At 45.4% G+C, this 12,016-nt stretch overlaps 1 protein-coding gene across 5 annotated transcripts in view; it reads right to left on the minus strand.

The window, feature by feature from the left end:
• Positions 1 to 768: 768 nt before the first annotated feature.
• Positions 769 to 12,016, minus strand: part of Lpin (phosphatidate phosphatase LPIN) — a 126,685-nt gene continuing 115,437 nt past the window's right edge. For all 5 annotated transcript variants that reach the window (XM_070522334.1, XM_070522330.1, XM_070522333.1 and 2 more), the window contains exons 16-18: positions 8,983 to 9,086; positions 7,039 to 7,340; positions 769 to 3,159 (exon numbers count right to left, since the gene is read on the minus strand). In XM_070522334.1, the coding sequence (XP_070378435.1) occupies positions 7,136 to 7,340; positions 8,983 to 9,086 (309 nt within the window). In that variant the 3' untranslated portion in view covers positions 769 to 3,159; positions 7,039 to 7,135. The remainder of the gene's footprint in view (positions 3,160 to 7,038; positions 7,341 to 8,982; positions 9,087 to 12,016) is intronic.

The raw sequence follows: 12,016 nt of genomic DNA on the forward strand, positions 1-12,016 counted from the left end.
TCAGAATAAGTGCTTCTCGAATCATTGAGAGATTTTCGACGAACCCACATTGCACTGGTGGAGGTGGCCATCTCTGTTTTTAACTTCGACACTGTTTTTCATGACGTTACCTTTTCGCATTCCACCAGTTGACCGGCCCGGCCACTGCAGGCAGCAGTTTAAAGCTGCACTTGAAAATACTAACAAGCACAAGGCAATCTAGGAACAAAAGCAAAAAAAAATTCAGTGGCAATTCAGCAGTAAAATGTGAGAGAAATGCGTCCCACTTCGAAGAGGTGCCCAATCCACGATATAAACCCTGTTCACCACGTTGTAAAGTGTCGTTCAGGAGCTAGCTCAACACACATCCAGCGAAGTGCAACTATACACACACACACACACACACACACACACACACACACACACACACACATATATATATATATATATTAAAATACACACTCTTCTAAGCCCTCCCATGCCCTCTGTACCTCTACCATGTGACTGGCCTCTCAAACTTTACACACGTGCACTTTTTCTGACTTCGACGCTGCAATGCTCCCACACAATTGGCATTTCAAAAAATTTGAGCAAGTCATCATCGTCACCACGTAGCGACTTTCTCCTAAAGTTAAAAGTGTTATGGGTAGCGACGTGGCGACTATGCCCCCAAAAAATGTTACCAACACTGTCAAGGGCCTATGGTTCGAAAACCCTGCAAATTCAGTTCAACAAAAATTTTGGGGTAAGGGATGTTCTAACATTAATGAAACTGGTCAACAAAGAAAACAGTGGGTCTGTAATAACAACATTTATTAACAGAAATAAACAACACACCCAAGTAGAGGTGGGGAAGAGAAAAAACGGGTTCACCGTACATCACTGGGCATGAAACAATGCATGTCTTTGCAAGCTGCAAGTATTTACACTAATAAATGTGCTTCATCAATAAAAGAAAAAAACACTGTTAAAACAACTACCAACGTACAATCCTAGACTTGGAAGAAAAAAAACATGCAAAGATCTCTGCACTTTTGCGAACAAATAACAGAATACTATAAATGATAGTCAAACACAGGTACCAGCCTTGTGTTGACATTTAGACAAGGAATGGACCATGACTTCGTCACAGAAAAAAAAATGTGTATATATAGTATAAAAACTCAGCCATTTGGAGAAAGGCTACAACTCTCACATATTGTTAATTGACCCTGATACTCATTTAACTAAACAAAGCAGTTCTTCAACAGCTAGGATCATATTTATTATATACTACTCTTTCCTAAGGTGCCAAAATGAGCACATCACATGGTGAAAACAACACAGCAACTAATAAGGAACTGAAACATTAGACAGTTTTAGTTTAATGCTAGCATAATAGTGGGTGAGGAAGTAGCGTTACCATTCTGCAAACGAATTTTGAGGGAAGTGAGTTTTAGTATAGCACAATATCGTTTACATCCCAAAAACACTATTCTTTTAAGCTTCAAATTTTGCATAGATGATACACATAAGTGATTTCAATGATTCGCCAAGTCGAGTGTGTTCATGTGTGTGAAAAGTCTGAAATAAAGCGCAATTACAGCCAGGAGTGCATTGTATTCGTACCTTCCATGCCTGCATGTACGGCGAAATCAGTACAAGCCTGCCATCTATGGCCTCCAAGATTACCAGATCTCCGAAACCATGTTCCGTCGCACCTAGCTCTCGACATTGCCGATGAGTGGTGCTGTCATCCTAGACAATTCTCTTGTTAGGCCTCAAAGCGTTTGAAATGAGATGTTCAAAAACGGTCTCGAAAACGCCGCAAAGTTATCCAAATACTCTGCCGTCAAAGCGGCCTGTGACTAAGTGAGAGCCATTTTACACACTAATTTGGACGAACGAAGTCGATACTACAATGGCCAAATTCAGTTCAAAGTGAGCAGCCAGGACAGCTGCCATGTTGCCACTTGATTTACGTGAACCATGCAAAGCTGGTAAGCGTTTAATCTGAAAAATAGCCTGTGTGTGTTAAACGTTGAACACTCATGGGCATGTTACCAGTAAAAAGCAAGTGTTACAGCGACAGTCACCTAATAGATTTTTGCGCATGGGCATTTTGAGCTCGCTATTGCGCTAGACACACCAAACTAAAACTGTCTCTTAAATAAATGCGAGCGTGCATACTGAAAGCACCGGATGAAACGCACGTGGGTGATTATTACGCTGGTTAACACAACTTTATATATCAGCTAAATAATGAAAACAATACCTCAAGGATCTACCTTGAGTGGAAATATCAAACATAAGTAGTGTGATGACACTAGAGGAAAAAGAAAAAAGAAAATGAGTGTTGCAACAACAACATTCGACAACTGCAAGAACGCTACTGACAAGCCAAGTGGTGTGTGAGCACAATCTGATGAAACTTTGACAAATATTCTCAAAGGGATCAGAAACTCTATGTAGCCACTGAAGAAACAGCAGAGATACATCAACAGAAAAAGAATACGACAGTAATCCTGTTTTTATGGCTTGCATTGCTTGCATTGTACGATCAAAATGCGGCGTGTGACAACATATGCGTCATTTCCTAAATGCTTCAAGTCATCTCATATTCCAAGTCAACATGAGAGACGGAAGGCATTCAAATCCTTTGCTGGGGCCGTCTTGTAATAGCCTTTAAATAACCGTGACTGTTCTTAAAGCTTTACTGCAGATAAATCTACGATCCCAGGAAAACCGGGCAGGGAACAATTATATATTAATTGCGCATTCAGTGACACGCTTCTTGCGTTAGTTTGGCAATCCTCGGGTCCAGAAAGGTCCAGCCCTTCTAAACTACTGGCTGTATTCGAAACTCTTTCTTTTTTCGCCACTCGTTCCGACATCGGCGCGAAAGAAGGGAAGAAGAACTACAGAAAAGAAAACCGAACAAACCAAGTATCACAGAACGAATGGACAGGCCACCGGCATTGCAGACTACGATTTGTTCACAGCTTCGTTCAACGGCTGCGCGACAAAGTCTTCGACGACGATGATGGAGGATGCTGGCAAATGGTAGGACAGTGAAGTGAGAGAGGATGGCGAGAAGGAGGAGGGCACAGTGAGTCTTTGGTGCTGGTTGCCTGGCCCGCTTCTTGGCTGGCTTAGAAGGTGGGGGAAGGATGGCGCATGGGTGACTGTGAGTGAGAGAACCTGCGTGAAAATAACGAGAAGCACCAGGTCAGTTTGGCTGTAGTTTGGTTTGCACGTTGTGGGTATTTGATTCGCTTCACAACAGAACAGCGCTCATTGCTGCCGCGGATGTTTTAATGATATTAACAAGCTGGAAATCGGGTGGCACTGTCTTGCGTGAGGTTACTAATGGGCACTGCGCCCCTGTGGGAATGCCGAGATGCGAGTTTGCAAGGCCAGTCTTAAAATAGTTGTTTCCACACAAATGAAACTTTTTTTTTTTCCAATGAAGTTGTAATATAAAGTATTTTCTAGGCTGTGACAATTTTTCGATGTTTGTTTACTCACATTTAACACAAGTAAAGGAGACGAAAACAAAAGATTGAAACTGGCTCACAGTGAGCAGACTTTGTTGTTTTTCTTCCTACTTCGGTGGCGTGCTGGTACTGTTCATGTTTGAGATAACTGTACTAACCAGCACAAGTTCTCGTGGCTTAATAATAATACAATAATAACAATAATAATAAAGACATTTTTACATACTATTAAACAAAACAAGGAATTTGCATTGTACACGCTATATCAGTCAAGAATGAACCACTGTGTCAGACGGAGCATTGCCGGCCAGACGAATCTCCAGAGTGTCTTGGCTCTCCAACAAAACATGAAAATCTCAAGCCACCACTTCCATGCATTCCTGGGAACGTATATCACAGCACACCAGCGCCAGTTTTCCCTCTATGCAACTATAAGAGACTCCATGCTTGCGACACCGAGACTTCAGAGACTCAGTGTCGAACTAGTTCTCTTTATGTCTGTGTCCAAAAATCCGTCGTACCTTTCCTTAGGAGGAGTTTAAGCATCCCTCAATGTGCGGAGTCTCGATCATCAAGTTTCCCACTATATTTACAAGAGCAAACCTTGGCGCTAGTGTCTGTGAGAGCTTGCAAGTGCATCGAGCTTCTGTCGGCATGGGAACAATGGTTAATACAATTTGCTCAGACTTTCAGCCTTCTGGCATGACACGCTTGCGTACACACGGTCAACATCCAATTTTTCGGACTCTCCAGAGACCACGAAAACATCCGAAATAACTAATGCATGCCTTTAACTGCCCTGAAGGGCTCAAATCGCCACAGCCACATGCAAAATAGCTTTGAAGGCCTGCCAGCACAATTAATAGGTGTGCCGGTGCTTGTACTGTGGCAGATGGCAGGGCTGCGCGTATATAACACAATTTATTGCCTGTGACAGTGACCCTTTTACATTCTTGGTATGCTTCACTGCAATACATTGCGTACGCATCGCCGTGTAATGCTGCTCTATTGTGGTGAATGCGACTTTGGCAAACCCGATTTTTGCAACGCTTTAGGCATCTTGGTGTTCATACTGCGACAGGAGTCTGCAGATGTGTATGACTAAGGAAAAGATTTTATGCCGCGTTAAAGTGGCCCCATTGCACTCTTTGTATGCTTCACCACAGTACACTGCGTATGCATGACCGCATAACACCGCTATATTGCGGCGAAGCTGACTGTTGGGAACCAGCATAATGCAAAGTCGTGCTTTCCGTGCTTCGACGCCATTGGTGAGGAGGATGACAAAGGCGTAGTCAACGCCATTACCGACAGCGGCGAGTCCTACAAATGAAAACCACGGCACCACAGCAGCTAGGCCTAAAGTTAGCACAAAAATACTACTACAGATGCCAGTGGACTGGCTTGTCAGAATGGTTTAAGGCTGCGAGATAACCTCCTGAGTCCCCGCTATGGGGATTTGTCCAATATATTGGACATTAAGAAATAAGACAGCACTTCTGTCACAAGGCTTTCATCCTCATAAAACCGCACTTTCCAACTTATTGGACACCTGCTTGCGCCATCTATGCAGCATTGATGAAAATACATCGTTCAAATTCCTGCCGAAAAAGTTTCACAATGGCGGCATTCAGCGGCGTGGTGTTTTACGGCAGCTGCCGGAGAAGTAAGCACTGTTTCTCGTATTTCTACTTGCTTTCAGGGCATATCTTTGATTTTATAATAAAGTTAATACAACAGCATAAGCGCAGAATACGAAATTTAAATTTTTGGCGCGCTTACTTTTTTTCACGCTTCCTTTGATTTCGCGTGTCCATTATGTTGGACGCTAGGACTCAACCCGGTTATTTAGACCGCGCTTTTGAGATGGCCTTGTTATGAACAGCAGGCGAATACTGTTGGCATTTAGCGGCTTGTGGACGAAATCGCGTCTCTTTTTTTTTCTTTAGGGGACCGGCCTCGCGTGTCTGATGAATTCAGCGGATAACTTTTCTTTTTTCAATCCATGGCTAGGACCCGCAAGCCACCTGTCGCAGGTGGTCTCGTAAGGAACAGAACATATCGATGTCCCTCGACCAGATATTGTGCGCATGTACAACGTCAACATGGGGGGTGTTGACAAGGCAGACCAAATGATAAGTTACTACAGCAGGATAAAAGCACGCGTCAACAAGTGGACAGTCAGAGCCATCTTTCACCTCTTCTACATTGCCCTCAGGAACTCCTGGGGGCAGTACACGCGGGACATACGCTCCCTAAAGAAACAGCGGAAAAAAATACTAAAATCTATGGAGTTCCGCCAATCTGTTGCTGAGACTCTCGTGGCTCAAGGGAAGAAGCAGGATGAAACGAAGAGTGAGAACAAAGCCGAGTGGCATCCGCCATCAAGGCAGGCTCGACTGTCTCCTCGAGAACCCCCAAAAAAGAGCACTACCCACTGCTCAATGCTGGCTGACACTGCAAACGCTGCCCGTTGCAGACTACATGGCTGCGACATGGAAACAAATCTTTTTCACCAAATGTCGGCTCTTCTTCGGCATCACCCAGGAAAAAAAAGTGTTTTGAAATTGCCCACAGGAAGTGAACACAAGAGCAAAATTTTTGTTGACAGAGGAATGCTCTTTTTTTTACTTTATTCACTACTTTGCCTTTCGAGTTATTAAAATATTTTTGCACACGAGTTTGAGCGAAATATCTGCGGTATGACATTACGTGCGCGCTGGGTGAAAAAGACCGGGTAGCATCCCAGTGTCCAATATATTGGACATCGCGCTGAGCTGAAACTATCAGGGCTGTTAAAAAAATATTTAACACTTTTCATCTTCATACACCTACTGACTTATTCTGAAAGTTTGGAAAAAATCTGTGCACCCGAATGCATCCCGGGTCTCAGGAGGATAATCTAAATGGCGGCGGTGGCTTCAATTAATGCCGTTTCAGACCTGTGGTCTGAAAAGTAATAAAAATTGGACGGCAAAGTGTTTGTTTCAAGGTCCAAAACTTCAGGCATCCGTATACATGCGGTCTATGGAGTACATGCCGGTGCCATGAAGGCATCTGAATTATCAGGCAGGCCCGAAAAATCAGTAGACTGTAATTACTTTCATTTCTACTTGCTGGCACTGATGTTTATAACCACCTGTGCTCCCACTCGCAGGCCCTCACTCGCATATTACAAAAATGACATGGTGTTGAGCTATTTGGTGATATTCAGAAATAAACATGTTGCACACAAAATGGGCACTACACGGAGAAGACCAACACAACGGAATGGCTATTGTGTTTCGTCGTCTTCTCTGTGTGGTGTCCATTTTGTGCACATCGCGATTTCTCACTCACATCCAGACACATTCAGCGACAGTCCCCCACATGTGCGCTCATGTCCCCTCAAATTACCATCACTGACTTTGATTAAAGCTCGAGTTAACCGGCACTCATTCCTGTTTATCGTCGCATCCACTCACACCCTTGATCCCTCAGCAATGCTTGTCTCACGCCTTTGAGACGAGTCTTGCACGAGTATGGGTCAGTGTACTTGTGAGCGAGTATGCCAACCTTATGCTACCAGAACATCCACACTCACCCGGCGACTAGACAGACGTTGGCGATACCCGTGGAAGGAGAAGGGGGGCAGCCAACCACCCACTGTGGCTGGCGCAATAGGCGTGCCTCCCTCCGCCTCATTTGTTGGGCTTGCCGGTGGGCTTGTTGCTCATCGGCTCTTCCTCAATGTCGATCTCGACAGGTGCTATCGGGTCCCGCCAGTAGGTAAATGAGCTGAACTCCTCGCACGCCGAGAAAGACTGCGTCCCGTTGCGGCCCAGCTCGAGGGTGCTGTGCAGCGGCGGGAATACATGGTCCACGACGTCGCTCAGACAGTGGTACCTACGGAACAACCACAAGAGCCCAGAAATCAGCCAATCAGACGGTTGCGCCAGTGCGTAGACCATAAGAGCTGAGAAAATCAACCTATCAAACAGTTTACTTCCACACTGAGCACACTGATACTGTTTCCGGTCCCAAAGCTGTACCCTGGTTGCGAGGTTAGCCTTCTCATAACCAAGACTGGCACTTACTTAAGCAAAATGAATTTACCAGTTTGTGAATCTGCTTAAGGTTAGAACTTTGTTAGTGAGGCATATTACTGTTCCCAGATTTTTGGGGAGCAGTAATCAGTTAATACTTCAATTTTCCCAATTTCTTAACATTTTAACTCCACCTATGAGTGCAGAAATTTCATCCACAAGTCCAGAGTATGAGGAATACGACACTAAGTAACAATCCACACGATTACCGTATTTACTCGATTCTAACATGCGCTCAATTGTAACGTGCACCTGCTTGCCATGACTTAAAGAAGAGAAGTCCTTTGCAGTACTGTGCACATCATTCTTTCATACAGAAAAACAACTTTCATTTGGAAAAACAAAGATTCACTCCGAATGCACCAAAGCTTTAAAAAGTTAAAATGCACTAAATACACTTTTAAATGCACTAAATTTTTAAAAAGTTTTGCACAAAACCCGAAGGAAGCATTGATTGCGATAGCACATTAGTTGACAGCTATACGAAAAGGATAGTTTTATGAAACATTCGCTCACTAACTAAATTAACAAGCATGGCGTAACGCACGCACAAGCAAATATGAACATGTCCGACTCTATGACCATGGAAACTCTTTATCAAAATGCTGGAGTGAGGAAGTGCAATAGTAGGAGCGAGCAAATTGACCTTTGTGTGGCCTCTTGCTTCAGTGCGAACAAAGCGACGAGAACACAACGCAGCGCGCCTAGACGTGTAGACTGCCTCCATCGCAGATATCTTTCAGGATAGGGGCTGCGCGGCCACAGCAGCTGCCGGAGTAGAATGCCTCTCTTGTTTGCACCACTCCAGCATACAAGTTTCAGGAACTCCAAACACACGTGATGCGGTCCAATTTCCGTCTGTCTCCGCTCACGTGATAATTTTTTTCTTTTAATTGTGGCATTGTGATGAACTCGGCCTGTCTTCACAGTCGGCACTTCCATGTTGACAGAGCAAACACAGAAAATGGAAAGACGGATGGACAACTAACCCAAGCCAATGCCTAAGCACGCATACTACAGCGCATGGAGGCAGCTATGGAAGCTAGGCTCGAAGCGCGTAGCAGGAGGCCATTCTGAAATGCCGATGGCGATATGGTCACGCGAATTTAGGGTTGTGCTCGATTCTAATGCGCATGCAATTTTTGGACCCGTTTTATCGGCAAAAAAAAAGTGTGCTTTAGATTCAAGTAAATAAGGTAAGTGCCCAAAGCCAACAGTTCAGCTAGTAGGGATGCCACAGCGAATATGGGGTCAGGTTAATTTTTAGCACTGATGCTTCTTTGAATTAAAGGCTGGCAGCAGAATCTCAGCCCACTGGCAAATTCTTTCATTTCTGCCCAGCCTGAATGCACCAACTGCATCTGGGAATCGAGCCCGTGACCTCGTGGTCAGCAGCACAATGCAATAGCCACAGAGCCCGCGACAGCAGGTGGCGAACTTACGAGGAGAGAAAATTCTGCATCAGCTCCAGCTTCAGCTCTCCCTTGGGGTTGATGGTGAAGATGCGCGAGACGGGAATGCCCACTGCACGATAGGCCAATGTGTCCTGCCAAAGAAAAAAAGAAATACGTTGCAGAATTATAATCTCTGATGATTATCAGTATTCTCCAGCCAATTTTTTCACACCGTGTCTGATAAGTCTCTCGGTAGTGTGCGTGTTTTTATGTTTGCAATCAGAGACATTATCTGCAATGGAGCGCGAGATTAGGTGCACCAGCTAGATCGACGGCCGTAGTAGCGGAGCAAGAATCCACGTGAGGTCCCCTCCACGCCTGGAAAGTCAGTCGGCAGAATGCGCTTTTATGTTCGCACTTGTAGACCTTATCGGTGGTCAAGTATCGGATCAGATGCACAGGCTAGACTGCTAATCCTTTTTGTGCTTTGTGAGTGGTAAAAAAAAACGCACCACCTGCATTATCAATATGATCAGCTGACCATAAACGGTGGCTACGTGGCATAAAACTGGGCGAAAGGCATTGCTACAAAATTGTGACACGGTATACTGTACTTACTTGTGTAGGACCTGCATTCCCTACTTTAAAGGGTAAAAATTCCGGGAGAAGCCATTTAATGATGACTGTCTATGGCGATGCCAATCGCGTTACCCTCTAGTTAGAATCTGTACTGATTTCTGTAGTGTAGCGATCTAGAATGTGTAGTGATTCTAGAAATTTAAAGCTCTTAGTGGTCATTCTAGGAGTTCCGCTGCCTCCCCCCGGCTATATGCTACATACATTCTTTCTAGAACCACCCTGCATCGCTATGACACTTGCACGCCAAGATCGGTCATGCGCCTGATATGACGACTGTATGACGGTGACGCAGTGACCGTCAGTGGAACCAAAACGGCAACAAAACGAAGATGGTATAACAATGAAAGCTTGAGGATGATGACATGATGACAACAAGTGTGTGTGACGAGTATGTGACGACGATGGTGTAGACAACGACTGCATCATGAAGGGTTTATGACGGCTACGGTGTGACGAGGATGGAACTACAGCAGTGCCCACATAGAGCAGCCCCACTTAAGAGGAACTTTCGCTTAAAATGAAAGAGAGCCGTGTGATCGTCAAAATATAGATTATTTCAATTGCACAAAATCACACGTATAATGAACGTCTTTGAGCCGTGGCAATCGGTTTCAGCGAATGGACGGTGTAAACCCGCCGCCGTGATGCGAAAGAACGACAACCTCCGACCCCTTTACGCGCGCGAGGTCTGTTTGCCAAAGCCTTCTTGGAGGTAAACTATTCATTTTGTGCATGGAAGGAAAAAACATGGTTTCGTGCCCCTCTACTTCTCTCCACTGTTATGCGCTGCCCACAAGTGTCGGTGTGTGGCTTCCAAGATCGCCCTCCCGCCTATCCTCGCAACTGCGCTCCCCTCTCCTTACTCTTTCTTGCAACTCCCTCACTACATTTCAGCAGCAACTACATATATGCAGCGTCACATTGCACGCGCATATTCGTGGACTGAATGCACCCCAAGAGAGGTCTCCCTCTGCTGATGGTACGCACAAAGCGTGCACTCCGGCAAATATTTTGAAACATCAATATACAGTAAAAGCTCGTTAATTCGAACCGCAAGGGGAAGCCACTTCAGTTCAAATTAACGAAAGTTCGAACTAACGAAAGTGAAGGAGGGCAACAGTACACTGCGATTTGGAAGCAGTAGGGCATGTGAGAAATTTGGCGTGTCAGAAAGTGATGGCGTGTGCCCGCGGGCACACGCCATCTTCAAGTCGCAGCTCTGGGTCCGACTGTGCCACACCACCGATGTCCACCGAAACGAACGTTAGCCGAGGCTTAACACCATCACAATGAATCGCGACGGCCGATACCTCCTAAGCTGAAAACAGAGGTACACAACCGATGAAGACTGCCGAGACAAAGACGCTGAACATGTGAAGGTGGCGAAGGCCCTGATTCGTTGGTTCTTGATTGCAAGCGCAGCTGCGACGTACTTGATTCGCTGTGTTTTGGAGCTTGCCATGCCATCTCCGCACAGCATTAGCAGCTGTACAAGATTTGCTAAGCCTCCGAGATTCGCAACGGGCAAGAAGTCTCGGAGGTTACGTAGAATGGAGAGGCAGCAGCCGCCACTGCCTTCTGGCTGACCCTGCGTCGGTTAGATTTTTTTCCGATTTTGCGTTCTCTCGCCGTTCTCTCCGTTTCGGAGGCAATACAGCCTTGTGTGTAGGCAGTAGGCGCGTTTCTCTGGCCGTGTGCCAGGCGAGCGTAGTTCGAATTATCCGTGAGGGAACCTTCTCGCGTTCGAATTAACGGACTTTTTTATACATAGACTTCTGTGGAGCTTGGCCGGACCAAATCGTACAGTTCGAATTATCCGTAAATTCGAATTATTGAAGTTTGAATTAACGAGCTTTCACTGTACTATTCAATAAAGAAGGTTCAAGAAATCTTTGCTGTTAATTAATGAATTACACCTACCTGTCCTGGCACATCTCATTCACATGCACTTCGTTTATGTATATTACCATTTCCACAGTATTGTTCACAATAATTAGCAAGAATGAAAGCAGGCACAATATCGCTTCTTTGGCTGTATTCAAATTTGCGCCATTCCGTGGTCACCAAACGTCGGCTACTGACCGTTCCCTTTGGTGTGAATGGCTTCGGAAAGCACAGCCAGCAAAGCGAGTGGAACCTGTCAAGCGCGTGGCGGCGTTTCATGTCGTATGCGTGCAAGCCTCGGAGGCCGTGCTTTGGTTGGAATAGTTTGGCTGATGCCCATGCGGTGGCGTTCTGTCTCGTTCTATCAAAAAACCTGTATTTTGTTATTATTCCTGCAAGTTCTGCTGGAATTTTTGTTGCAATGCATAGCAATGGGTACATGCAGTGGCGAACGGCAGTGGCTATGCGTTTTGACTTTGGCAGCGGCACATCATCGAGATCAGCTGCCACCGAGCTGGCGCTCTGATTACCGCCGCACAGGGGTGTCAGTGGAGGAGCG

The sequence above is a fragment of the Dermacentor albipictus genome, chromosome 7 (genome assembly GCF_038994185.2).
Source record: "Dermacentor albipictus isolate Rhodes 1998 colony chromosome 7, USDA_Dalb.pri_finalv2, whole genome shotgun sequence".
NCBI classification, from domain to species: domain Eukaryota; kingdom Metazoa; phylum Arthropoda; class Arachnida; order Ixodida; family Ixodidae; genus Dermacentor; species Dermacentor albipictus.